The following is a 27,979-nucleotide window of genomic DNA, read 5'->3' on the forward strand; positions in this document are numbered from 1 at the left end:
GGGTAATTTGAAAAATTGCTGTAGATATTGATTTATTTTGGTTTGTTTCAGCCTGAAGTGAGGTGGCGCCAGTTCAGGCGTCCGAGCTTCTGCGCCCCCTGCTGGTGAGCTGAGCTGAGCTGAGGAACCTGCTTCATGAGGTTCCTCAGCTCCCTCAATGCCCGCCTTACCGCTACAGCCCTTTCCCTACCTTTGGGACCTATCAGTGCAGTCTCTGGTCTCTTCTGGATGTGGAACGAAGCTTTTCCATTCCTGCTAAGCTCAGTGTTCTCCTTCTCGCAGTTCTGTAGCTCCAGTGTCTATCTCTCTCTTGCCTTTGGCTGCCGGCGTCTTTGTTCCTGGTTGGTTTTTTGCTGGTCTGGCTTCCTGTGTCTCCATCACTGGTCAGGTCCACCTCGTTAGAACCTCTTGGGTAGCTGTGACTGTCCGTGTGCCAATCTCCAGTCTTTGGGTTCCTCGGTACAGGACCAGCGTCTCTCTCCCTGTTCCTCCAGGGCTGGCTGCGCGACCTTAGAATGAGTCTGTCATGCCTTTTTACCATCAGGCTTGCCTTTGGACAGATGTACCGCGTCTGTTGTTTCTGCGGTGGGCTCTTGCTTCCTTGCTTCATCTTCCTCGTCACAGTGATATTTTGCATCAGGCTTGGATGATTCTCCTTCTTCCTCACCCCAGTCTTATTAAGGATGTCCTCTGATAAAACATAACAAATAGTGGTGCAGGGAATTAGAGGGACCTGTTTGGAGGTTAAAGAAGGTGGGAACAACAAAGCAGTGAATGAATACTGCACTCTCCCAGGGTCATTGTCACCAATCCAATGAAGTGAGCTCCACCCACTGAGAACCACCCCCAGGGGGACTATCGGGTAGCAGCCTCACCTCCCTGGCCTCATGGAAAGGGGCCTCTCGAATGGAAGATGTGACAATACCTTGGGATTCGTCACAGTACCCACATGTTTATGTACAGAAACACTGCAGTATATTTTATAAATAATTCTGCACGCAACGTAAACTTTTCTTTTAATATTTAGGAAAAACCATCCAAGTGCATTGTGAAGCTCTACTACCGATTGGAATTTACCCATTCTGTGTATATTCTACAGAAAGCTATTGAATTAGCAAACTTATTGTACCACATTACAATTCTTCATAGCTCTGTACTGGGTGGAAACCACATAAAGAGCCTCATTATGAGTTTCGCGGTGCAGTAAGAGGTGGCAGTAAAGTGGCTGTAATGCCGTTCTGGCACATTTCCACCACTTTTCCCCACTGGCAAACTACAAGTTTAGAGTTCAAGTGGAGGGGGTAGCACTTTACCATCAAATAATGGAGAATTACCACGTGCAGAATTATTACCTGTGATAATTCCTCCAAAACCCTGGTGGGGCTCTATGGACTCCATGAATGGGGATTAACTCTGCCATTATCCTACTCAGACTCTCTGTGTAAATCCATCGGACTGAGCGCCAGCAAGGGTAAATGAGTTTGGTGGTATTTCCGCAGTACTGACAAACACGTAATGAGACCCAAAATCAGCAAATATTTGGCATTTGATTGAGTTGTGCAATCCGTTAATGAGGCCAACGTAATATCTTTTGGTTCTCAGGAGCTGGTGTCAGAGAAGATGTTTTCCTGATTTGGCAGGAATTAGAGGAGGCAAGAAACACACTGATACAAATCCAGGCGATTGCAATGCAGACTTCATTGCATTCGGCGACACAAGGTAGTGTATCCATTTTGTTTCTTGCCATATCCTGTATTATCACATGTCATTTCTTTTTTTTTCAGGAAAATGCATATGGAGCTCTTTTTTGTGTTAACAGTTGTTCATACTTCACATAACTGCCGGTGTGAAGCGTTCTGTTAAGTGCTGCAGTGATGGCATTGTTTTAACATATCTTTTTAGTTTGACGATGCCATTCTTATCTGCAGCCATTTTTCATGCATTATTTTAATAACTCTCATTTTAAATTTGACAGAGAATGCTTCACTCTTGCATATTCTCCCTATATATATGTTTGAAACGCTTTCCCCATATAACTATTGGTGCAAGCTTGTCCACATACTAACTGCATAATGCACTACATTCAAAAGGTTTTAGATATGCCGCCGGCTTTTACTTCTAGATTAAAGATCAGCCAATATGCTGGTAGGAGGCTGGCTTGTGTTGCCCAGTAATGTTCTGATTCATGGAATTATTTGCGCGTAAAACGCAGATTTGCACGGCATTCTGCCCGAAAATCCCCAAACCTCAAACAGGGATTTTCGGGCAGAATGGGGCGCAAATTTGCATTTTACGCGCAGATAATTCCATGAATCAGGCTGGTGTTTTGTGCAACACCAAAACAACAGAAAACTGAACCAACATTTAGGGTTTGGAGAGTAAGATGATCTCTATCCCATCCCTACTCACTACGCAGCCAGAACCATGCAATACCTCACAAAGAAGGCCCCTTTCTTTTAGGCAAACCTTGTACATCCCTAAAATATTTAGGTCAATTGAGAATGTCAGTGTTTTAGCAGCACTGAGAGAGCTCATGCCTCATACATTCGAAACAAACAACTGGAGCTGGGGCATACATTAGCATTTGGTCAAGCTCTACCTTATTCAGTGAATAAGAGGTCCATGATTATGCTCACCAGGCATATACTCAGCCACACATTCCACCTTCTACATACACTCTGCCTTACATTGAATCATACCGACTGCTCTCAGATTCTTGTGTCTTTTCAAACATGTTTTTTAACAGCATGCAAGAATATTATAGGCATTTCTAACAATAACTTGCAGACCAGCATAACTAAAAGGGTTGTGGATTTCTAATGTTTCTGCAATCATACCACTCTCATGGCAATAAATGAACTTTTCAGCATTATATATTCATCTCTAACCCCCTCTCATGTGTGCTCATCATCTATACGAAACTCGATACATTCGGGGGCAAGCAGGTGAACTGTGTGGGACAGGGAGAGAAGCACACATTTGCGCACCATACATGCATAAATGCAACAATGTCTTGACCATACAGCATAGAGCTCTTCACCTACCTCTCTGCCTCAATATTGCAGTCCTTGCATCAAAGCACTTCATTTGCATTGACTGCCCTACGATTCTTCTTAATTTTCCAAGTTGGAGTCTAGGATCAACGTGGCCTCGACCACTTTCCTGCAATCACCTGTGACTAAGCGGCCATCCTTGCCTTGACAAAAATCAATAAAATGGTGACACAGTGGCATACTGACGGTGATCTGTCCAGCATCTGCATGTTATATTGTCTTTTATATTGTGCACATCACCACCCTTGTGATTTTAGAGTACCAATCCATATTCGTGTAGAGGTGAATTGTGACCCCGCTCAGGGTGGCATCCTGATCATAGTCTGTGGCATTAGAAGGACTCGGGCCAAGAAGATTGGGAAAGGGTAGGAGGGAGACAAAAATTAGCCAAAACCAAGCAATAACCATAGTGATTGTTGGGATATATGTACAGTTTTCAGTGTTTTGACCAGAGGAAAGTGTGATCAAAAGAAGGTATAAGAGATTCCCTTATTGGCCGGCAGAACTTTCATGGCAGTCATTACTTGTGTGGTGGTATTAGTTTAAGTCATGTTTTTAATGTGTTATGGTCTTGAACTGTATGTAAAACTTCCTAGAAGTCATGGAGGTACTGATCATATAATCATATTGAATCCCCTTCTATTGATAGCCCCCCACCCGAGCCATACCAGATTGGTCTTAGGCGGAGAAGAGAGAATAAATATTGCCCTTTTATTTATGGTAAATAGGCCACTGGAATGCCATGAGAGACAATTAAATTGGAGGTAAGGTTATAAAATATTGCTCGGCACGTTAGCTCCGTCAAAGGAAACATTCTCATTGAGGGCAACAGTCCATTCTAAGTTCCTGTATGCAGTCATCAGCACAGGCATTTAGGCCTAGCTATGATTTTTAGGTGTAAAAGTGATGCCCAAAGGAGCAGAAGAGCACACACTCTTGAACGTGCTTCCTAGGCCATACGGTTCTACTGACAAAAAAGCTGGTAAGTGCCAAGGACACTCTAAAATGAGGGTGGATTTTGATCTGAGGCTCTACTTGTAGGAATGCCATGCAACGGGCTGCATGGAAGTTCTTGAGGCATGTTAGGAGCTTTATATGGATGGTAATTGTAGTGTGGGAGGTTGGATTCCTCTTGGCCTGGGGATGGGCACCTCTTCGATTTCATCAGCAAAATCTAACCTTGACTCCCATTCTCAACCTGGGCTGCAGTTATTGTGTCCTATTAATTGAGGCCAGCAGGGTAGTTTTAGGTTCAGAAGGTTTGTTGAGCCTGCTTTTGCAGGTAAACATTGGGCAATGTAGCTTTTTATATGAAGTGAGTGCAGCTAACGTGTTTTGTTTAATTGTTTGGGGGAGTTTCAAGTTCCACATTTTTCCTTCCCTCTGCTCCCAGCCCTTGTCGGCAAATACGATATAACAAAACGTGACATAATATTGTATTCATAAATCTAAACCGCTGTTATATCCAAAAATTGAAAAGAGTGGGATACTTAATATACAAACAGATAAAATGAATAATTACCAAAACTCCCTTAAAAAACGATTAAAATGGCCATCAGTAAGAAAATAATAATTCGGAAATGAAGAACTAATATATATATATAAATCACCAACCTAGAAAGAAGTGGAAGTCCAAATAGAGAGAGAGCGAGAGTAACAGAGAGTAAGAGCATGAATTCTGGAGGAGGCTGGCGTGCCTACGCTTGCTCCCTTACCAAGACCAGAGAGTCTGGAAGGAGAGATACCCAGAAGGACTGTCAGTTGGTGGAGCCCTACAACCTTCTGGGAAAGACTGCAGAAGGCAAGATTCAAAGCTGTTCACAAGTGGAGCCCTGGAAGCAGAGACTAACCAGAGGACAGAGACCCATACTATTCCATCCTGATGAAACTAGATGACTGCAAGCTTAGGCCCTCCGCCAGCAATGTAATGGGATGAGAGACTGGTTCCCTGTCACGAGGACATTACAGTATCAGCTGCCTGAGAAACACCCATCACAGTAATCTGAATCCAAGTAAGCTTCACCTGGGACCTACCGATCCAAGGACTGGAAAAAGCCCTGCTGGGAACCTGAACGCCCAGGTCTGGAAGAAGACTTGTTCAGAATCCGAAAGTCCAGGTCTGGTTGATAACCTGTTGAGAATCCTGAAGTCTGGAAGAAAGTCTGTTGAGTACCTTGAGAGCAAAGATCTGGAAATAGACCTATTGAGAATTCTGAAAGCTAAGGTCCAGAGAAGTGCCCGTTGAGAATCCTGAAATCCAAAGCCTATGAGAGATGTCTGGTGTCCAACCAAAATCCAAGGTCAAAACTGGAGTGACTGCGAAGAAGAGGAGGGACATGCTGACAACCCTGGACTACGTCAAGGTCCAAGATGGCACCTGGAATCCAAATAGGGCTGTCAAAGGCCTCTGGAAATATTGCAGAAAACCTGAAAAGGCGAGAATCGGAAGAGAGGCATAGAAAAATGTGTCTAAAGGAAGTCTGAAACTGAAATCCTGGGAAAGCTCTGGCAAAGCAGGTGAAAGCAGAAAGGCATGAAGGGGAGACCAGAAGATGAGCAACTGCTACCAGAACCTTTCTCAGAGAACCTTTCTGTTGCTTTACGATAGGGACAGACTGAGAGAAGTAGGTTTTTAAACTTTGTCACTGGACCAGTCCTTGGTACTTTCTGTTGTTAGACTGGGAACACCATGTGGCTAAGGATTTATCAAGATTAGGATTTGCCTTTCTGTTGAACTCCTGTTTCAATATCCATTTTCTTTCTAGGTCTACCAGAGAAAATGATTCATAAGTTTAGGAATGACAAAATGCAGGGTGGACCCATATCCAGATTACTTTGTTCTTAGTTATCCCGACCCTTTTAGTTTGGGCTACAAGGTGTCGCTTATAGCATTTGAGCACTGATTCAAGTACAGATAGGGAGGAATGGCATCTGACGTGGGACATAGAGGAATTACATTTGAGGAGGGACACACAGTGTAAAGGGGTTGTTTAGTTATGAGCCCGTCCATTACCTGCCCATAACCATGCTAATCCCTATGGCAATTCCCATCCATTCCTGCCTCTCCCCCCCCAAAACTCCTCCTCATGGGAACTCTTTGAGCTCTGATCTTGCTTGAAGCCTTTCGATTCCATGCATCGTAAGGTACTCCAACGCGTCGGTCACGTTTTCACTTTGCCAAATACATGAAGTGAGAAGCCAACATCCGTAGAATAATGCATACAGTTCCAGATAATGTCAGTCATCACCTTCAAACAATAATAATTATTTCTATTCCCAAACGTTTTAATTTGCCCTACTTTTTAAGTTAAATGCTACTTTAAACGAATAAACTCCAAACTTTGATTGCGCTATAAGTTAAATCATATGCTTATATTTCTTTAAAGTACTTACATTATTTAACCATATTCATTTATATTCCGAAATAGTAATCCTGTGGTGTCATTGTGTAGTACAAAATACTCCTGCTCTAAAATGGCCTCTACATTAGTCACAGGAGCTGGGATTTGGGAGTTGTCGTGCTTATGATGTAGGCTGGCAGAGTCAGCACTGACATCTGCAGTTTGACAGACCAGGAAGACCAACCTGCAGCAGGGGTGTGCGAGCACTCTGCAGTGTGAGGTCATAGCTCACCAGTACCTCCTGCTGCTTCTCTTCCGTGGCTGTAAAGTGCTCTGCGGCTACCATCCGCCCTTTACCAGGTGAGTAGGGGGATGGGCGACAGCAGCCACTGCAAAAAGGAGGCAAATACATCCAGTATGAACCTGAGAGGGCAGTGCAGAGTCACCCCAAGGAGCAACTCAATGTTCTATATTTTTTTTAAGGAAAAAAGTGCAATTAAACATTATTTTGAAGAGTATATTTTTTTTAATTAATTTATGATATATTAAAAACTTTATCATACATCGAACATTTTTCCTGCTTATTCTCTAGCATCTAAGACAGTTTTAAGAGATTAGTCATTCCTGTCCTAGACAGAACAGTCATTTTTAGCCATTTAGCTCAAAAACCTATTTTAAAAATGTCAGCAAACAAACTGTGGCCGATCGATTTTGCCTTTCTAGAAAAAGGTACACATTTCATCTGCCTCCATCTATTGCCGATCCTCAATCAGTTGGATCATATGTCTGGTTCTTATATCGGTCAAGCCATGACAAAACAGTGATACATGGATTTCCCATAGGTCTGAAGTAGTTGGTTTGTCGGATATAGATCAAATCCTAAGCGTAGAAACTGGTTCCTGTACCTTAGTAAGACATTTTGGGACTTCGCCCTGCTTCTTGGTTTAGTTTCAAAGTGTTCATAGGAGACGATGCACGTTTTTTTCCTTCTGGGTTTTAATCCAATCGTGTCGCCAAAGCTTCAATTTCAATTTCCCTGGGAAGTCACTTAGTTCATCAGGATTAAATTGCAGATGCTCCAGGATCGACCGACATCCATCAGACCACTGTTGCTTTAAGATGTTATCAGCTCTATATGATTCTGTCTTTAGAATTTGGTAATGGGCAGCCTGGAGCTCAAGCATGCATTTATGAAAGAGGGCCAGTGTCTTCCATGTAGCCCGTGCTTGTAAAGAAGTGAGGCCCATTTCATATCCAATCAAGGCAGTCGAGATTAAATTCAGGAGCTTTAAATTGTTCTCCAAAAAGCGCCCTCTAATGCAGGGCCAGGCTTCTCAAGGAGTATGTGGAAACCCTTCAGCTATATTAAAGAAGGGACCACTTTCAGATGGTAGGAGAGTGCCAGCAGGAGGGATAACTTGCCATACATCTTTTGGATCCTCCTGCCTTGTCCAATTAGGATTTTCAGCCTAGATTTCAAAGACATCTGGCGGGTTTGATCACATCTGCTGTTATTAATAAGTGCCCCAAGGTATGTGATCTGGGCAGTCTTCATCAGCTGTTCTCAGCCCACATACCAGATGAACAAAGGCTTTGTTCTATTGCTTTGCAATCCTAGCACCATGATGCTTGTCTTGGCTGAGTTCAAGAGGGAATGGCCATCCCATGTTACTTTTACTATCCATCAGAGGCTTTGCCCCCTCATCCAATTCAAATAGTTTTTCATAAAAAGAAATCCATGCTTCTTCTGAAACAATGTTTGCCAAGGAAGCTGTATGCAGTAGGCCCGCCTCGTTCAGCATCTGCCACGTAGTTCTTACATCCTTGTTGGCAAGGGCTGCAAGCATACTTTCTGTATCTGTCTGCAGGAGTGACGCCTTATGCAGAGTCATCCAATTTTTGTATTTTTGCTTTCTTTTTTTGATCAGACTTATTTATTGATCTTCATCCAGATGACTAATCAACTTTAGTTCTTTTACGTAATAGGCACTTCTGTTGCTTTACTGCTGCGTTAAAAGGATGTTTATGAGGTGGAACAGTAGTCAACACCTTGGTAGGTGTTATAAATTCAAGCAGAAAAGGGACATAGTTGAGATCTCCTCTCTTAAGCTGATTACTATATTGTTCAGTTATAAAATAGATGTCTTGCTTTCTCAGCCTCAGGCAGTTTGCCCCCCTGGGTTGCTTCAACGTTCATAAATAGCTTGTCACTCACTTGTCGTTGCTTTCCATCCCAGGTTAGTTTCAGCAGTGCATGATCGCTTTCAGCCCAAGGCAAAACTTCAAACCGGAGATATCTAGGATAGCTGAGGTAGAAACAAAGACGTAGTCCAAAATACTGGAACTAAAGTTATTCGACCAGGATGTCCCCCCCCCCTGGTCTGTCCATTTAGGATATCTAAGTCTTTATCATCCATGAGCTCCAACCACTTCACGGCTCTAGTTAATCGAACTGATGGCCTGTTGAGCTGAGACGGCGGCAAGATGTTATTTGCCTGTATGCAAGGGCAATTCAGATCCTCCCCTACTATTATGAAGTGAGGGTTATAGTGCAGAGTACAATTGCCGATTGCATCAGATATCGTGTTCATAAAGTCCTCCATTGTAATTGCCACTGGATTCCAATAGATGTTCAAAATCAGGGCTCTTTGGGCTTCATCTTCTTCATCTTCCTTAATGATAACTGTCAGCGCTTGGAAGAACGGGATCGGACTAGCTGCTTCTATCACTCTAATCTCTGCTCCAATTTTCACAAGAGGGAGCAAGCCCACCGAGGGGCACCCTCTCATGCCTTTGTAGGCCGTGTTCAGAAAAGAAGTGTAGCCATCCAGAGACGCCGGCATAGTTAGCCAAGTTTCTTGTAGGCAGGTGACATCAAACAGTCTCGAAAGAATCATAGCGTCTGTGCGCAAATGAGACGTGCCCCTGGTGTTCCAGAATGCTAAACGCCATAATGTTTCTCATTGTTAATTGGATGTAGGTTGAGGAGCTTTAGGGTGACCCTGAGGCATGATAAGATTAGTTTTCCTTTGTTGTCAGTTGGTAGTATAATTAATTGAAAGATTGTTCAACAATTTTCCTGTTTGGTGCCTTGAATTTAGTGTCTGGACCTGGTCGCAAGCGTCAGGGATAAGTGTCCTGTCAAATGAGGGGAATTCTATATTTGCTTTACACTTGCCCTCGCTCATCATTATTAGATTATTATGCCTCTGCATAGGCCTTCCAGAATCCAATATCTTGAACTGCGAATCGAGATCTTTCTTTGGCATATTACTGAGATCAAATCTCATGAGCAGAAGCAGATGTGCCACTTCTAATAAAGCTGTTCTCACACCATTAAATGGAGACTTACCCTATCAGAAAAATTTTCCTTCGGGAACACAACTAAATTTATGTCATCTGACTGCAGAAACCGCAGTAGTGGAATTTGGTGTGAAAGAAACATTACGTTTGCAAAGTTCAAAATAAGGCCATCATCCATTGGAAAAAGTCTGTCCAGTAGCATCCTGCAGGGTCTTGTTTTTGTGTGGTTGATACCTGGTGGCTGTTCATGTTACTCTGTATTATGTTATTGAATTCGTTCCTAGTTGGTCGGTGTGTGTCCTCAACTTCCTTTTTATTGTCAAAGGGCCCCATCGGATCAAGGCCAGTGCAGGCCTGCTTCATCGAATTAGGACTTTTGGAAATCAGCATTTTTTTGTTTTTCCTCAAGAGTCAAAAAAAGGCTGCGAGTTTTCTTAGTCTTTAGCCTCGGGAACTGGGGGTTACGGATAGAGTTAGAGCTCAGATCCGCATCAGAGCCATAAGAGTTAACCAAAAGTTGAAATGTCTTCACTGGCAAATTCTCCATGTTCATGAGACATTAAAGGCTGCCTCATTGGTAGCTGTCTATCACTGAGCTCTTCCTCGTCGAGCGTGTAGGTAGAAACATTTGAACAATCCGCCATTGACTGATCAGAGATAGAGCCAGGTGCCAGTGCGCGTTCATTTTGATCACTTCTAAGTTTATCACCGGTGACCCCCTTTTATGGGACGCCCACTTGGGAAACCATTTTAACTTCAGTCCTGGTAGTAGAGCCACATGGAATCTGCAGATTTCTTATGAATACACAAACATTGTTTCCATTTCAATTACTGGGAAGAGGTATGTTTTTGTTTTTTTTGGTTCTAGGGGCGACTTTAGGTTCGCAGCTGTTATTTTAACTCTTCTTCCTATTTTGAAATATAAGAAATGGTTTTGATGAGGACTGTATGTCCAAGGTACCGTGCTCATGAGGAACAAGTGGATTAGAAAGGCGATCTTGAATTGAAATATCTTAATTCGTAACATTCTTAGCTGAGGTGCTTGCCACCTCCGTTCCATTTAAATTTATATCCATAGTTAATAGATGATCTTGAGGTCCTAGTGCAATATCATTTTTAATGCTCAAGGGTGTGCCATAGTCAGCGTGTGTTTCTCCATTACCCTGAGATAGAGACAATTCTATGCAGTCATCCTCCCCTGGAGGTTTGCCACCTGTTCTCTGTTTAGAAAACTACCCCATTCTCCTATTTTGCACCAAAGATTTAAGTTAGAGCAGTTCCAACACAGTTGAAAAGACATTTTTTGTCTGCTCTCTCCAGGTTCAAGGCGTCTTCCTGCTTCTTCTGAATAACATTCGCACATTCTGCCTTATGATCAACTCTAGATTGTAAAGATGTCATGAATGATTCAATAAATATAATTTTAGAATGAATCATGGCGAGAAGGGTGGCCTGATCTTTTGCATTTTCATTCATCGTCTCAGAGTTTAAAAAGCTGGGCCAACAAGATAGTGAGTGCCGCCATCATGTTGCAGTGAGTCTTAAATGCACCCTGTCTGACTTCGTCTGATGTTAGGGGGGAGAAAACCATGTCCTCCATGATTTGGGTCTCTGGGAGATAAGGGAGCAATACAGAGGGATGCATTGTCCGAGTTTCTGTTGTGAAGGAGATTAGAGGCAGAGATGACTTCGAGGCCAGGGCCTACTCTTTGCAATGTGTTGCTTGGAACGAGTCGGCCAATGCGTTATTCACACTTCATAAGGGAGATTCTACCCAGAATGACTGCTCCACTCTGGCCATATTGACTTGCTTACGCTTCTTTTGTTCGGCCATGGACCCGAACCCCTACCCCAGGATTTCCTTGGATGTGACTGGTTCTTTCTCATTCCTGTTCATTGTTTCTGGATGATCTAAGCCTGTCTTTGCACAGATAATAGCTGCCAGCATGGAATCAGAGGAGGTCATTGATGTTACGGAGAAAACAGGAGGGCACAGACCGCTCACCAATGGGGGTTTAGAAAGAAGAAAGGAGGGTGTAACATCCTGCTGTAAAAGAGTTGTTTGGGTGTCAAAAACGTCTGCTTTAGATTTGCCTGGCAATAAGGGGTCCGCTTCCCGATTCGAATGAGCAGTAATAGTAGGGATAGAGGAAGCCTTCGCCAAAGCTTCTCCTTCCACTTGATCATGTACCACTGAATCTTTAAGCACGTTTTCCCTTCATAAAATCTCAGCGTCAGTGAGGTCGAGAGAGATCTCAGTTGAAAAAAAGATCTCCGGGAGATCACAGGCAAAATTTCTGTGGATTTTGTCAATATCTCCTCCTCCAAGTTCAGTGCACAAGGGACCTTGACAGTAGTTGTCACATTTACCTTCAGGGCTTTTTTTCCCTTTAAAGCATGCGCGAGACCTGAACATTCCACCCCATCCTGCATCCAAGTTTTTGCATCTTTCATAGGTGGCATACGGACTCGTTTATAAGGAAGCATAGAAAAGGAGGATGAATGCAGTGAGCGTTTATCGGTGTTAGGGGGTTTAGTGGTAGGACTGCTCACCTGGGATTTCAGCTGCTGCCTGGTGCACGGCATCAGGAAAAATCTCATCGCTTCCATAATAATTCACTGTTATGGGGCACTGAGGCACACAATGGTCAAAGTCAGGGACCGTGGTCACCTGATCCTCCATGGCCAGCCAGGCAACATAGCCAATACTCATGCGCACTCCCTGTCGCTCTGCGACTGGAGTTAGGTTTTAAGCAGAAGGACTTCCCAACAACAATGGAGGTGGAAGAAGGACTTAGCTTCACAGAGCAAGGAACCACCGTAGCAAACAAAGCACAGAGAGTGTTCTCCAACCAGCCAACTCTCCTGTGCACTCCATTTCGCTCCACGACCAGAGTGAGGTTTTAAGCAGAAGCATCTCCCAACAGCGATGGAGGTCGAAGAAGCACTTAGCTTCACAAAGCCAGCAACCACCATAGCCAGCGAAGCACAGAGAGTGTTCTCCAACCAGCCAACTCTCCTGTGCTCGCCGTATCGCTGCGTGACCGGAGTGAGGTTTTAAGCAGAAGCAGCTCCCAACAGCAATGGAGGTCGAAGAAGGATTTAGCTTCAGAAAGCCAGGAACCACCATAGCAAGCGAAGCACAGAGAGTGTTCTCCAGTCAGCCAACGCTCCTGCACACTCCGTGTCACTCCGCAACCGGAGTGAAGTTTTAAGCAGAAGCCCCTCCCAACAGCAACGAAGATCGAAGGAGGACTTGGCTTCAGAGAGCAAGGCACCACCGTAGCAAACAAAGCACAGAGAGTGTTCTCCAACCAGCCAACACTTCTCCGCAATTTGCATCGCCCCAGGACCAGAGTGAGGTTTTAAGCAGAAGCCCCTCCCAACAACAATGGAGGTCGAAGAAGGACTTGGCTTCACAGAGCCAGGAACCACCGTGGCAAGCGAAGCACATAGAGTGTTCTGCAGCCAGCCAACACTCCTGCGCAGCCTGTGTCGCTCCGCGACCAGAGTGAGGTTTTAAGCAGAAGCACCTCCCAACAGCAATCGAGGTCAAAGAAGGACTTAGCTTTACAAAGCCAGGAACCATCATAGCAAGCGAAGCTCAGAGAGTGTTCTCCAGCCAGCCAACATTCCTGCGCACTCCGTGTCGCTCTGCGACCAGAGCGAGGTTTTAAGCAGAAGCACCTCCCAACAGCAATGGAGATCAAAGGAGGACTTAGCTTCACAGAGCAAGGAACCACCGTAGCAAACGAAGCACAGAGTGTTCTTCAACCAGCCAACTCTCCTGTGCACTTTACGTCGCTCCGCGACCGGAGTGAGGTTTTAAGCAGAAGCAGCTCCCAACAGCAATGGAGGTTGAAAAAGGACTTAGCTTCACAAAGCCAGGAACCACCAAAGCAAGCGAAGCACAGAGAGTGTTCTCCAGCCAGCCAACACTCCTGCGCACTCTGTGTCGCTCTGCGACCAGAGCGAGGTTTAAAGCAGAAGCACCTCCCAAAAGCAATGGAGACTGAATAAGGATTTAGCTTCACAGAGCCAGGAACCACCATAGCAAACAAAGCAGAGAGAGAGTGTTCTCCAACCAGCCAACTCTCCTGCGCACTTCACGTTGCCCCAAGACCTGAGTGAGGTTTTAAGCAGAAGCACCTCCCAACAGCAATGGAGATCGAAGGAGAACTTAACTTCACAAAGCCAGGAACCACCATAACAAACAAAACACAGAGAGTGTTCTCCAACCAGCCAACTCTCCTGTGCACTTCACGTCTCTCCACGACCGGAGTGAGGTTTTAAGAAGAAGCAGCTCCCAATAGCAATTGAGGTCGAAGAAGAACTTAGCTTCAGAAAGCCAGGAACCACCATAGCAAGCGAAGCACAGAGAGTGTTCTTCAGCCAGCCAACATTCCTGCACACTCTGTGTCGCTCCGCTACCGGAGTGAAGTTTTAAGCAGAAGCCCCTCCCAACAACAATGGAGGTCGAAGAAGGACTTGGCTTCACAGAGCCAGGAGCCACCGGAGCAAACGAAGCATACAGAGTGTGCTCCAATCAACCAACACTCCTGTGCACTTCACGTTGCCCCACGACCAGAGTGAGGTTTTAAGCAGAAGCACCTCCCAACAGCAATGGAGATCGAAGGAGGACTTAGCTTGTCAGAGCAAGGAACCACCATAGCAAACAAAGCACAGAGAGTGTTCTCCAACCAGCCAACTCTCCTGTGCACTTCACGTCGCTTCACGACTGGAGTGAGGTTTTAAGCAGAAGCACCTCCCAACAGCAATGGAGGTCAATGAAGGACTTTGCTTCACAAAGCCAGGAACCACCATAGCTAGTGAAGCACAGAGTGTGTTCTCCAACCAGCCAACTCTCCTGCACACGCCTAATAGCTGCACAACCGGAGTGAGGTTTTAAGCAAAAGCAGCTCCCAACAGCAATGGAGGTCGAAGAAGGACTTTGCTTCACAAAGCCAGGAACCACCATAGCCAGTGAAGCACAGCGAGTGTTCTCCAACCAGCCAACTCTCCTGCACACGCCGTATCGCTGCGCGACCGGAGTAAAGTTTTAAGCAAAAGCAGCTCCCAACAGCAATGGAGGTTGAAGAAGGACTTTGCTTCAGAAAGCCAGGAACCATCATAGCAAGCGAAGCACAGAGAGTGTTCTCCAGCCAGCCAACACTCCTGAAAACTCTGTGTCGCTCCATGACCGGAGTGAAGTTTTAAGCAGAAGCCCCTCCCAACAGCAATGGAGATCGAAGGAGGACTTGGCTTCAGAGAGCAAGGCACCACCGTAGCAAACAAAGCACAAAGAGTGTTCTCCAACCAGCCAAAACTCCTGCGCACTCTGATTCGCTCCGCGACCGGTCTGAGGGTTTAAGCAGAAACACCTCCCAACAGCAATGGAGGTCAAAGGACTTAGCTTCACAGAGCAAAGAACCACTGTAGCAAATGAAGCACAGAGTGTGTTCTCCAACCAGCCAACTCTCCTGCGCACTCCGCATTGCTCCGCGACCGGAGTGAGGTTTTAAGCAGAAGCAGCTCCCAACAGGTAATGAATGTCGAAGAAGGACTTAGTTTCACAGAGCCTGGAACCACTGTAGCAAATGAAGCACAGAGTGTGTTCTCCAACCAGCCAACACTCCTGTGCACTTCGCGTCACTCCGCGACCGGAGTGAGGTTTTAAGCAGAAGCAGCTCCCAACAGCAATGGAGGTTGAAGAAGGACTTAGCTTCACAAAGCCAGGAACCACCATAGCAAGCGAAGCACAGAGAGTGTTCTCCAGCCAGCCAACACTCCTGCACACTCTGTGTCGCTCCGCGATCAGAGCGAGGTTTTAAGCAGAAGCACCTCCCAAAAGCAATGGAGATTGAATAAGGACTTAGCTTCACAGAGCCAGGAACCGCCATAGCAAACAAAGCAGAGAGAGTGTTCTCCAACCAACCAACACTCCTGCGCTCTCCACAAGAGGTAACTCTTAAGTTTGACCAATAACTACTTGTAACCATCTTGAGCATCTAAACAAATGAAATGCCTATGGGATCAAGATCCCAAGCAAAGTTAATTCACCATGGAAGAGATAGTCATCTGGAATGACTTTAATTTGTTCACCTTCAGAAAATATCACAGCCTCCTTGGCACTTTACCGGTTGCAAGGTACATACTGGCTGTCATTCTTTGGCAGGCGCAGAACCCGCTGCTGTGAAGTTCTTTGTCATGAGTAGTAATTCCTTTGCCTAGACTGAGTTGGCTCCTAAGGTTTACATTAACCATGAGTGTGACTGTTTGGCATGCAGTCTCACTCATAGTCTACTGTCCTCATAGGATCCGCACAGATCGGAAGGAATTATCAAAACAGTACGAGTTGATACGAAAAACCTCAAATGTTGCTGAAGTTGATGCTTAGAACAAGGGGGGTCCTGGGTGACTCTTTGCCAGACATGAGTCCTGGTTACAAGAGCCTTACCCAGAGTCTTTAGCTCACTATCTTTCACAGAGGAGAAATAACCTAAACACATCAGTCTTTGTCCTGCCCTAGGGAAGTCCAGCACTGCAATGCTTAGCAATTCTCCTCTGAACAGGAGTACCAACAGCAACCCCAGACACGTGTTTCGGTCTGGTTGAACCTCATCAGTAGGGTGTAGCTGTGCCTCTCTAAGAATAGTGAGCAAGGGGTCCACTTCTGGATTCCCCTAGTAACTGAGGGTGAGACCCAAAGTTACTTGAAATATGCAAATAACAAGGGGGGTCCTGGGAGACTCTCTGCCAGACAGGAGTCCTGGTTACAAGGGCCTTACCCATAGTCTTTAGCTCACTATCTTTCACAGAGGAGAAATATCCTAAACACATCAGTCTTTGTCCTGCCCCAGGGCAGTCCAGCACCGAAATGCTAGGCAATTCTCCTTTGAACAAGAGTACCAACAGCAACCCCAGACACGTGTTTTGGTCTGGTTGAACCTCATCAGTAGGGTGTAGCTGTGCCTTTCTAAGAATAGTGAGCAAGAGGTCCACCTCTGGATTCCCCTAGTAACTGACGGTGAGACCCAAAATTACTTGAAATATGCAAATAACAATGGGGGTCCTGGGAGACTCTCTGCCAGACATGAGTCCTGGTTACAAGAGCCTTACCCAGAGAGGTGTTGATGCTTAGGGCATGAATTAATTGCACAATAGTTTTTTAGTTTGGGCTAGTAGGTGTTGCTTGTGATACCTATAAACCGAAACTATTACATTGGAGTACAGATAGGTGAGGAATGACATATGAGGAGGGACACAAATACTGTAGGTGTTGTTTTGTTATGTTCCCACCCTTTACCTGCCCATGGCCATGCCAATGCCTATGGCCATTCCCACCTATTCCTGTCCCTTTGCACCCAAAACACCTCCTTGTGGGAACTCTTTGAGCTCGCTTTAATCAAGCCTTACCATCAGGCTATACATTCAAAGTGGCACTGGAAGGCACTAGCCTGATGTATAGCCTGATGGTTTTATTCAAAGTAGTCTTTTGAGAGTTAATGGCCCTCATTATAGGTTTGGGAGTATCCCTCCTGTAGGACTCCTTAGGGGGCAGCCGGTATTACAGGCACCGGTAATACCAGCACCAGAAATACCAGCTGTTTTTTGCCGGTTGGATGCTGGAGGTAAATCAGGCCACCCAGTCTGCAAACTTGTACATGCCAGTAAACTGAATTACTGGCATGTTAATTCCAGACCAGCAGGGTCATAATGAGGCCCAGTGACTTAATTTGGAGTTGTAAACATGTTACTGTTGTAATACAAATATCTTACCAGGCCGGCTTTCAGCCACTCAAATGTAAAAGTACTCTGCATGTCATTCACTAATGTCCTGTTAAAAATAAGCATTGGCAAAGCCAACCTTTTTTGCCTGTGCATACGTTTTAAGTTTTTGCCAGGCACTGCTTCTAAATGGCCAGCTACTCGCACCATTTTGCACCTCCTACCAACAATGGGTAGTTACTAGGTGTTATAGTCTTGTTTCTTTAGTTTGTAATTACGAGCCACCACAGGTTATACGTTCTCATACATCTTTATTCATATATCAACTGAACTTCCTAAGCTTCACATTCTAGAGTCCTATTCCTACCATTCTACCATTCTAGATTCTAACTAAGCTACAACTATATTAATCTATGCAATGACAATACACAACACCACCCCCTTACTTATCACTGAACTGCTTCTTAAAGATGCCAGCTATCACATTTGTTCAATTAGTCTCGCTGGCTTGCGAACAATTCTTTGAGATCTGCTTCTCATGTTCAAATCATGGGGCTCATCCCCAATGTCCATGTTCCGTGAACTCGTACAAAAGTCAGTACAAGAGTTTTTGCCTTCAGTATCTACTCCGCACAAATCCACATCCTCATTACTACTTGTGCACTCTTCACTTTGAGCAGACCCCTCACCACAACCCAACCATTCCTCATCGTCCGCGTATAACCAGGTTAACCCAATATCCATGTCAGAACTATTTAACTCACTCATCCCATTCTTTTCACACTTTTTCCCTTCATGCCCACCCCGTGTGAATTTTTTGAAAAAGGATACATTTCTCGTGACTTCACCATCACTACCAGTTGCTGTGACCATGGATCCCTTTACATTTTTGACCTTCAACAGTGTTGGCCTATATTTAGAGTCTGTTTTCTTTCGCTGCTTCTGCCTCACAACCACCACATCTCCTTCCTGTAGCTTTATCTCTGCAGCCTTTCTTTTGCGATTAACCCACTCCTTGGTCTTCAATCGCTTCATTTGATCTCTTTCCCTGATTTCCTCATCTTCCTCGGCTGTGTAATCCTCCAATCTGGGAAGTCTGATTCGCGGCTTGTATCGGATCATCAATTCCGCTGGGGAGTGTCCTCTCATCTCGTGAGGAGCGTTTCTGTAGTTCTGTAGCATCTGTGAAACTGCTTGAGGAAACAAGATATTGTCCACCACAGCCCTTTGTCTGGTTCGTTTCAAACTACTCGCTTGTGGCCAAAAGGGTGTTAACTTTTGATGTCGGAATCCCATGTGAGCCACAAATTTACTAAATTCATGCCCTTGAAAAGGTGCTCCGTGGTCTGTTTTGATTATTTGTGGTATTCCCCACTCACTAAAAAGTTCATCTAATACCAACACCACATGATGAAACGCCGTAGACTGGACTTGTTTTAGCAGCGGAAATCTTGAGTATCCATCTATAGCCACTAGAAGATACCTGCCTTCCTCCAGTGGGCAAAACAAAACTAAAGCCACTCGGTTCCACTGTCCTCTGGGCAATGGTACTATCTTCAGAGGCATTGCTTTGGACGTTATTTGTCAGGCAAAACAATTCTGCATTGTATCTTCCACGATCAGATCCATACATGGAAACCATACTTGATTTCTCAAAATGTTCTTTGTGTTCACTACTCCCCTGTGTCCCTCATGAGCCAGCATCACTAAGGTCTTCCTCAAACTCTTGGGTGCTACGAGTCTATTCCCTCTTATAAGCAATCCATCTTTGGTTGCAGATAATTCACTGCTTATTTTCGCTAACTTCCTCAAATCTTTCATATCTCCTTCTTCCAAATCCTTTTCTAGGCCAAAGCATTGCCACTTCCCAGTCCTTGTGAGTCTGACTGCTACCTTTTTCATCGGATCAGTCCGGCTTCTATCCACAAATGTCTCCTTTGTTATCGCAATGGGCAGTGCATTTAATGAAATATGCGATATATACTCTTCCGCCTCCACCTGCATTATTGGATCCACCATGCTCACCGGATGTCTTGATAAATAATCGTCTGGATTCGCATCTTTCCCTGGTCTGTGCACAATCTTGTAATCGTATTCCTGCAATCTCATACCCCAGCGCTCAATCCTTGGGGGCATCTTGATTCTGGGATTTCCAAATATTGAAATGAGTGCTTGATGATCTGTCACCAAAACAAAGGGCTTTCCGATTATGAAATGGTTGAATTTTTCACAGGCCCACACAGCAGCAAGACTCTCCCTTTCCGCCTGCGAGTAGGCCTGCTCAATGTCACTTAGTGCTCGACTAGCCTAAGCAATAATCTTTGTTTGCTTTTCTTCTAATGTCTCATCAGGATTCGTTTGTGCTAGAATCGCACTTAATCCCACTGGGCTAGCATCAGCAATCACTTCAGTGTCCCATTTAGGGTTAAAGTATGCTAACTGTCTATCATTTGCCAGCTCACTTTTTATCCTCTGGAAACTCTCTTCACATTTTCCACTCCATGTATATGCTACATCTTTCTTTAATAGATGTCTCAAAGGCTCAGTCAGTGTAGCATATTCCGGCATGTATCTTGCACAATATCCTACCATTCCAAGAAAAGATCTCAGTTCGGCTACATCTCTTGGGGCCTGCAGTTTCAATATCACTCCCACTTTCTCCGGATCTGCTTTGATACCTTCCTCCGAGAATATGTGTCCAAAAAATGTCAGGCTTTGTTTATTTATTTCACATTTCTGTGCATTCAATGTTAGTCCACTCTCCTGTAACAGTCTACACACTTGTCGCAAGGCGTTATCATGCTTAGCCTGGTCAATTCCATATACAAGAATATTGTCGCTATAGTTTAACACATTTGGTACTGGTGCTATTACTTTCCTGATGGCTTCTTGGAAAATTTCAGCAGCTGAAGAGACTGCAAAACGAAGTCTCTTGTACCTAAATAAACCTTCATGAGTACTAAAAGTGGTTATTGGACGAGATTAATGATCAATCATCAATTGATGGTAGCCCTGGTTTAGCTCAAATTTGCTGAATCTCTTTGCCATGTTCTAACGAATGATCATGTCTTCTATGTTTGGGCCTGGATGTCTCTCCCTCAATATGGCTGTATTTGGTATCCTCATTCCACACAGAGTTGAAGCCATCCATCAGCCTTGGGAACTACCACCAGAGGAGAAACCCATGGAGTTGGGCCATTCTCAACTCTTTCTATGATATCATTATCCCTCAATTGTTTCAGTTCCTGTGACACTCTTTTCTGCAGATGAAAACCTACACGTCTTGGATGTTGTGGGACAGGCTGAACCGAACTATCAATGTGTAAATGTATGCTATTGGATCTCAACTTTCCAATTCCTTGGAACAATTTTGGGAATTCCACTTTCAGCTTTTCTAGGTCCACCTCTTCTTTCACTATGAATCTTATGGTTTGAGATTTCGACGGAATTCCTTGTATCTTTTCAGATTGATTGTATCGTACATCAATGAGACCCAAATTAGTTGCAGTCTTGCAACTGATGAGACACCTGCCAACAACGGTACTTTTAATGACATGTACTTTGGTTGGTATGCATTTCCCCATGTGAATTAAGTTGCATTGAAACAGTCCTATGTTCAACAATGGCTGTTCCGCTCCCCACTGAAAAATAGTGGCTCTCGAGGCTCTCAGAGGATACTGTTCGGCTACCTTTCGGTACATTTCTTCGCTCATAACGTTGACTGTAGCTCCAGTGTCCACCAAGAAAGGTATATCTTCTCCATTCAAATTCACTATTACTCTTATTGCATTCTTGTCACTTTCATGGTTGCCTATCAGTCTCACATACTCTCTGCTGTACCTATCATATTCATATTCTCTCTGGGAGCTCACTGGTTCTACTTCTTCCTCGTATGACATTGTTGATATTGGTGCATTCTCATATGGGTCTTCATATTTTACTCCTTCTTGAGTTTGTGATTCATCATTGATTATCATTCTCTGTCCCAAATCCTGTGTATTTTGATCAGTTCTTACAATCTGTAATTCATCCATGGCCCCAACGAATCCTGTTTGAGCCAATTGCGAATTTACTCTTGCCCCAGGATAAGACTTCATATCCCTCTCTGTAGGATTCCGCCCTCCAACACTTCTTTGGATATCATATCTTCTATTCGACATGACTTGTGAATTGTTGTTGTTAAATGGCATGTTTGTCCTTTCTCTGCACATTTTCTGGAAATGGTTCTCCTGCCCACATCATAGGCATAACTGGCCCATCGCGGGGCAAGGACCTTTGTGGGGAAATTCAAAGCCACATCGGTAGCACTGTCTTTCACTGTTGCCCCTGCGCATTAAATTAGGTGATCCCACTCCAGGATGTCTCATTTGCCACTGGACATTCCTATTTATGACAGCAATGGTGTCTATCTTCTTCGGGTTTTCTATGTTCGCCATTTGCGCGTCTACCCTCTCATATACTCTAGCCAGTTCCAGTATCTCTTTCATTGGTAGAGGTTTCTTTAACAGGTGCTTTCTAAATTGTGATGATAGGCATCCTTCAATCACCCTCAGCATTATTGCTTCTTCATCATTGAAGTTAGTAAACTCACAGAATGTGGTTGTCCGTTGCAGTCTTAGCACAAATTGGGCTATTGTTTCGTGAGGGCTTTTTGTGCATTTGTTAAAGACATATCTCTCATAGGGCCTCATTACGACCCAGGCGGTAAGGGGTTAACGGCAGCGTTAACAGCGCCGACCCTTACCGCCTGAGTACGAGGTCCCTTAGCGCCATGGCGCTTTTAACACCTGCTTTTAGCAGGTGTTAAAATCCATGGCGCTAAGGGACCATGGAGTTAATTACGCCACCGTAATTTACGGTGGCGTAATTAACGCCTTCCCCACTCCCATTATACCCTATGGGGCAAAAATGGGAATGGGGAAGGGTAAATGGGGATTGGGGACTTACCGCCCCACCAAGGTCGGAATGGGGCGGTAAGTCCGCCAACCACCATGGCGTAAACGTAGTTTACGCCATGGTGGTAAAGTCACGGCCCAGGCGATAACTTACCGCCTGGGTCGTAATGAGGCCCATAATCTCTATTGAGCGGGATTATTATCTCTGCATTGATTGCAGCTACCAATAGCGGATAAGTCATTCTCTCTTGGGGAGGAATCGTCTTGATGATGCTTTTTATTTCCTTCCCGACCAAATTTGTGAAAATGTCCATTTTATTTGGGGCATTTTGATCTCCTACAGCCCTTAGGAACTCCTCGAATTCCTCAATCCACTCTTGCAACCTCTGGCCCTGTGTTTCTTGTGGCTCCAGCATAAATGGATTTGGCCTTCTTAGATCATTTAATGGATTTGTTGACATTAGTGTGCTTGCTGCCATCTGGGGCATGCTCTGTTGTTCATTTGCATCCCCTGCAGAATGTGTGTCTTCCAGTGACATTTTGTAACCTTCTTGTTGTTTTTTTTGTGGATATTTATATGTGTCCTCTTTCTGCACTTTATAGCTGTTTTCACCTTCTTGCTTAATCGTGCATGTGTTTTTCTACTCACTATGTTGCTATTTTATCTTTAATTGGTGGCTTTCATCATTTATTTGTAATCATTTAATATTTTATTTTCCTTCTCACAGTTTCAGTATAAAATGTTTTCAGTCTTTGTCTGTTTCATTCTGTTTTTTCTTTGTTCAGGTTTGTAATTTTGTATCTCTTTCCGTTTCTGTGTATTTAAATGCCCCTCAATTCCTCCACAAATTCGTTCGTGCTGATTTAATTTGTAAAAGAAATAACGTTCCCAAATTGGTGGCACGTGTTTTTACATCCACGGGTCCTTTTCTCTAATGTTCTTTTGTTATTTCCTTATTATTGTGTGTACGTCTGCGCACGTAGGTCCTTTTCTATGTCTATGTTGCTCGCGCGTCAGCTCGCGCGTCTAGGTATGCTGCTTTTCGGCTTGAATGATGCCTCAATATCCCAAATTATTTTGCTCGGTCACACAATGCACGTGCTTCCCTTCTTCGCTACCGGAGGTTATAGTTCAACTTATTGCCGCTCCTCCTACCTTACGCTCAGCTGATTTAGCGAGCTGCGTGTCGTCTGTGTTCTCCGCTTTATCCTCTGCAACGGCACACCTCTGGCGCTTTTGTTTATGGTCGTCGCGGTTCTGGTTGCCTTCAGGTGAATCTTTCAATTATGCCCGGTTTATCCTCGTTGCAATTGTTATAGTCTTGATTCTTTAGTTTGTAATTACGAGCCACCACAAGTTATACGTCCTCATACATCTTTATTCATATATCAACTGAACTTCCTAAACTTCACATTCTAGAGTCCTATTCCTACCATTCTACCATTCTAGATTCTAACTGAGCTACAACTATATTAATCTATGCAATGACAATACACAACACTAGGCACAGCCGTAGTGGTATTATGTGCCTTTGCATGCCCACACCAAAATGCCATTGCCAATGCTTTTTTCTTTGTCAAGAGAAGCTATGTTTGTAGTTGTTACACCCCTAGGACCGGCACGCATTAATTCCAACTCCACCATGTACCGTACCTTTAATAAAGAGTTCTGAAACAAACCTATCTAGAGTCACGTGTCTCACTGTTTGGTCCACCACAGAAGAAGGTTATGAAACAGCTTGCAGAAAAGCTGAAAAGTCGTATTCAGTAATCCCAGTGTCTTTTAGCACATGACATGTTGCAATCCTGTACAGTACTTGTAGTTTGATCATATAATAAATTCCGAACTTAAAGTTTTTTAAGTAACTATAAATGAGCCTAAAAGCCAGGACTGGCAGATCATGTTACACATAATGTGGGTTCATTTGAGATTGATGTTCACTGCCCTGATTCATTAATGTTAGAATGGCATTTACAGTGCCACAAAAAAAAGGTGAACACATTGTTCGAATGGATTGTGTCCTCCCACGTATTCCTCATCTTATGATAAATCGTTATCTCCAGCTTCGCTGCTTCGGAAAACAAAAATTTCTCGGCAGAGGGCGCTGTGCTCAAGGTCGTGGCGTTGATTGTCCCTCGATGGACTCCGTACTCTGTCGTCGTCACCGATGGTATAAATAGCTCGAGCCACGCCCGTTGCTTCAGTTCCGTTTTTCCGATTGCTTTGCTATCGAGAACGGCGCGCTTGAGATTTTTCTGTGAAGAAAATGTCGTCTCTTCGACTCCTTCGACACCCAAGACTGGGTTCAAGAAGTGCGTAGATTGTGGATCAACAATGTTGATCCCAGATCCTCACCGGATTTGTCTCTGGTGTCTCGGTTCCAGTCACCGGAACGGCGACTGTGGTTCCTGCCAATCCATGACCGAGAAAGCTCTTCGTGAGAGGAGAGGTAAACTGTCGGTGGGGAGGGAAGCCTCTAAGAAGGCTACGTCCAAAAAACATAAGAAAGCGACTGATTTGAAGGAATCGGATCGCCATAGGCATTCAAAGAGATCTCAATCTAGGAGTAGATTGAGACACTCTTCTTCCTCATCCAAAAAAATGAAGAGGAGACATAGATCTCCCTCATCATCATCTTTCGAGCCGACCGAAGAAATTCGATGTCCGACAAAATCGGATTCTCCCAGAAAATGGGAAGAATTTCGTAAAAAGATGATGGAGGTATTCAAGAATGCGGCCCGACCCCCTCGAATGAACCTCGGAAGAGCCATACACCTAAGGTCGCTCCATTGGACGACAAAGGGAAGTCTAAGACTACCTTGGTAAAAACCAGTAGTGTCGAGGATACTCGAAAAACTTGAGTCGACGATAAGTCATCGAGGACTCTTCGAGAGTCGAGCACCTCTCCGGTGCCATATAAAAAACATAAGTCGTCGAAGGCTTCGACGACTTCATCGACGCCATTGGTGTCGACCGTTTCGGCATCGAAACCAAAAATAACCTTGACACCTGTATCAAAGTCATCTTCGAAGTCATCGAAGATTCCTTCGACAACTTCGAAGGATTTTTCCATTCCTTTGTCGCGTATGGTAGAGGAAGAAAGAAGATTTACTCCGTTGCCCACGTCAGACTTTTTTAAGTCCATGGGCCTCATTACACGGTAAGCGGAGAACCATGGCGCTATTGGCGGCCCATTCCAAGGTTGGCGGGCGGTAATTCCCCCTTCCACCATTGCCCTTCCCCATTCCCATTTTTGCCCCATAGGGCATAATGGGAATGGGGAAGGCACTAATTACGGCACCGCAAATTGCGGTACCGTAATTAGCTCCCTGGGTCCCTTTGCGGGTTGGTTTTTAACGTCTGCAAAAAGCAGGCGTTAAATTCCCCAACCCGCAAAGGGACCTCGTAGTAAGGCGGTAAGGATTTACTGGTACCGGTAAAATACCGGTACCGGTAAACCCGTACCGCCTACCGTGTAATGAGGCTCCATGTCCTCAATTTATGAGGAATCTGGCTCAGAGGAAGAAGAAGTCACACCCTTTGGAGTTTCATATGGCACAAAACAAGTTCCTGAGGAACTCATTGATCAAGAGCCCAAAATGGGAGACCTGAGTGACACTCTACATTCTGCCAGTGGAATTGACACCTCCCCAGAATTAGAGTTTGCCAGACCTGATCCTGCAGAACATGCAGACTCAGGGTGCAGGAGTCTTATGACTAGAGTAATTGAGTATATGGGTTGGGGTAACACTTCACCCGTTTTTGAACAAGATGACATGACGGATATAATTGTCAGAGGTCCTCAAAAAGATCCAGTTCTCCCCTTTCACTGGACTCTTCAGAGGAGGGTGGAGAAAAACTGGGAAAAACCTGAGAGCATTGCTGCTGCAGATAGTAATTTCCCCAAGAAATACAGACCAGCTGGTACGGATCCTGAATACTTAAACAGGCATCCGACTCCAGAAAGTCTAGTTATTCAGGCAGCATCCACATCAAAGCAAACTGCATATCCCACCATCCCTCCAGATAGAGAGGATAAAAAAGTTGATGCCTGGGCACGTAAAGTTTTCACTTCAGGCAATATGGCCCTTAAATCGACAAATGTCACCTGTACCCTGGCCAGGTTTACCCATACCCTGTGGGGCTGTATTTCGGCGGCGGCTGATCATATTCCGGAAGGTGAGGAAAGGGAAGGCTTCCTGAATATAGTCAAAGACGGGAAGGAGGCAATGGGGGAATGTCTCCAGTCTGGACTGGGTACTGCTGATAGTATCAGCAGATCTATGGCTGCAAGCATTGTGCTACGCAGATTTGCGTGGTTCAAGAAGTCGGGGTTTGCACCAGACGTGCAAGCCAGACTCCTCAACATGCCCTTTGATGGCTCGAGGCTGTTTGGCAGTAAGGCTGATGAAAGCCTAGAAAAACTTCAGACCTCGAAAGCGGCAGCTAAATCGCTTAGTGCCTCCTTGCGCCAGCCTCTAAAACCCTATTCCGGCTCATCTTCCTGGAGGGGTCGTTCTTTTCGTTACTACTCCTCATTTGGTAGAGGAAGAGGACAGGCTTCTCAAAGGGGCAAAAGAAACTTCCCTCGTGGAGCACGAGGAAGAGGTGCAAAATCAGCCTCAGGAGCGGCATCTGTACCTTCAGCCACTCCTGCAGCCGCCTCCAAATGCCTCTGAGACCTTGTTGCACAAAACACCAGTGGGAGGCAGGATCTCTCAGCATCTGAAGGAATGGCGGGGAATTACCTTGGATGCTTGGGCACTGGAAACAGTAGCTCAAGGTTACTGTCTCCCCTTCCAAAAAAAGCCTCAGAATCATCCACTGGGAGCCAACTCTGTAAAAACTCCAGACCCGCTCCTGCTGCAGGAAATTTTAACCCTGCTAGAGAAAGGTGCCATAGAACAGGTACCTGTAGCGGAGAGGAACAGGGGTTGGTACTTCCCATATTTTCTCATCCCAAAAAAGGACAGAGGACTGAGACCCATCTTGGACTTAAGAAACTTGAACAAGTTCCTCAGGAAGGACAAGTTCAAGATGGTCACTCTTTCTCAGATCCTTCAAGCTCTCCAACTCCAAGATTGGTTGGTATCATTGGACCTTCAGGATGCTTACTTTTATGTGCTAATCCATCCAAAGTACCTGAGGTTCGCGATTGGCAACTCTCATTATCAGTTTCGGGTTCTGCCATTCAGGTTGACCTCCGCCCCGAGGGTTTTCACCAAACTGTTGGCAGTTGTGGCAGCGAGTCTCAGGAGAGGGGGTATTCACATCTACCCCTACCTGGACGACTGATTGATCAGAGCAAGTTCTCCAAAACAAGCTCAGGAACATCTTTCGATCACTTGCCACTTCCTCTACAAATTGGGCTTTTCCCTCAATTTCAAGAAGTCCCATATGATACCATCCCAAAAACTCCAGTTTATCGGAGCAGTCTTGGATACTTCCTCGGGAAAAGCCTCGCCTTCCGAAGTGAGATCTCTCCACATCAAGCAGATGGTAACGAAGTTCCAGAATGCCCAACGTCTACTGGCCTTCGATTTTCTCAGGTTGCTCGGCCTCATGGCATCCTGCATTTTCCTAGTACCAGAGGCCAGGTTGAGAATGAGATCCCTTCAATGGGCACTCAGAACTCAGTGGTCCCAGTTCTCAGGGAAT

The 27,979-nt window shown here is 44.9% G+C and overlaps 1 protein-coding gene across 1 annotated transcript in view; it reads left to right on the plus strand.

The window, feature by feature from the left end:
• Positions 1–27,979, plus strand: part of VWA3B (von Willebrand factor A domain containing 3B) — a 2,300,294-nt gene that overhangs the window by 320,468 nt on the left and 1,951,847 nt on the right. Inside the window, exon 5 of the mRNA XM_069636259.1 lies at positions 1,603–1,719. Coding sequence (XP_069492360.1) covers positions 1,603–1,719 — 117 coding nt within the window. The remainder of the gene's footprint in view (positions 1–1,602; positions 1,720–27,979) is intronic.

This window comes from Ambystoma mexicanum, chromosome 7p (genome assembly GCF_040938575.1).
Source record: "Ambystoma mexicanum isolate Mex_15411 chromosome 7p, UKY_AmexF1_1, whole genome shotgun sequence".
In the NCBI taxonomy this organism is placed as follows: Eukaryota; Metazoa; Chordata; class Amphibia; order Caudata; family Ambystomatidae; genus Ambystoma; species Ambystoma mexicanum.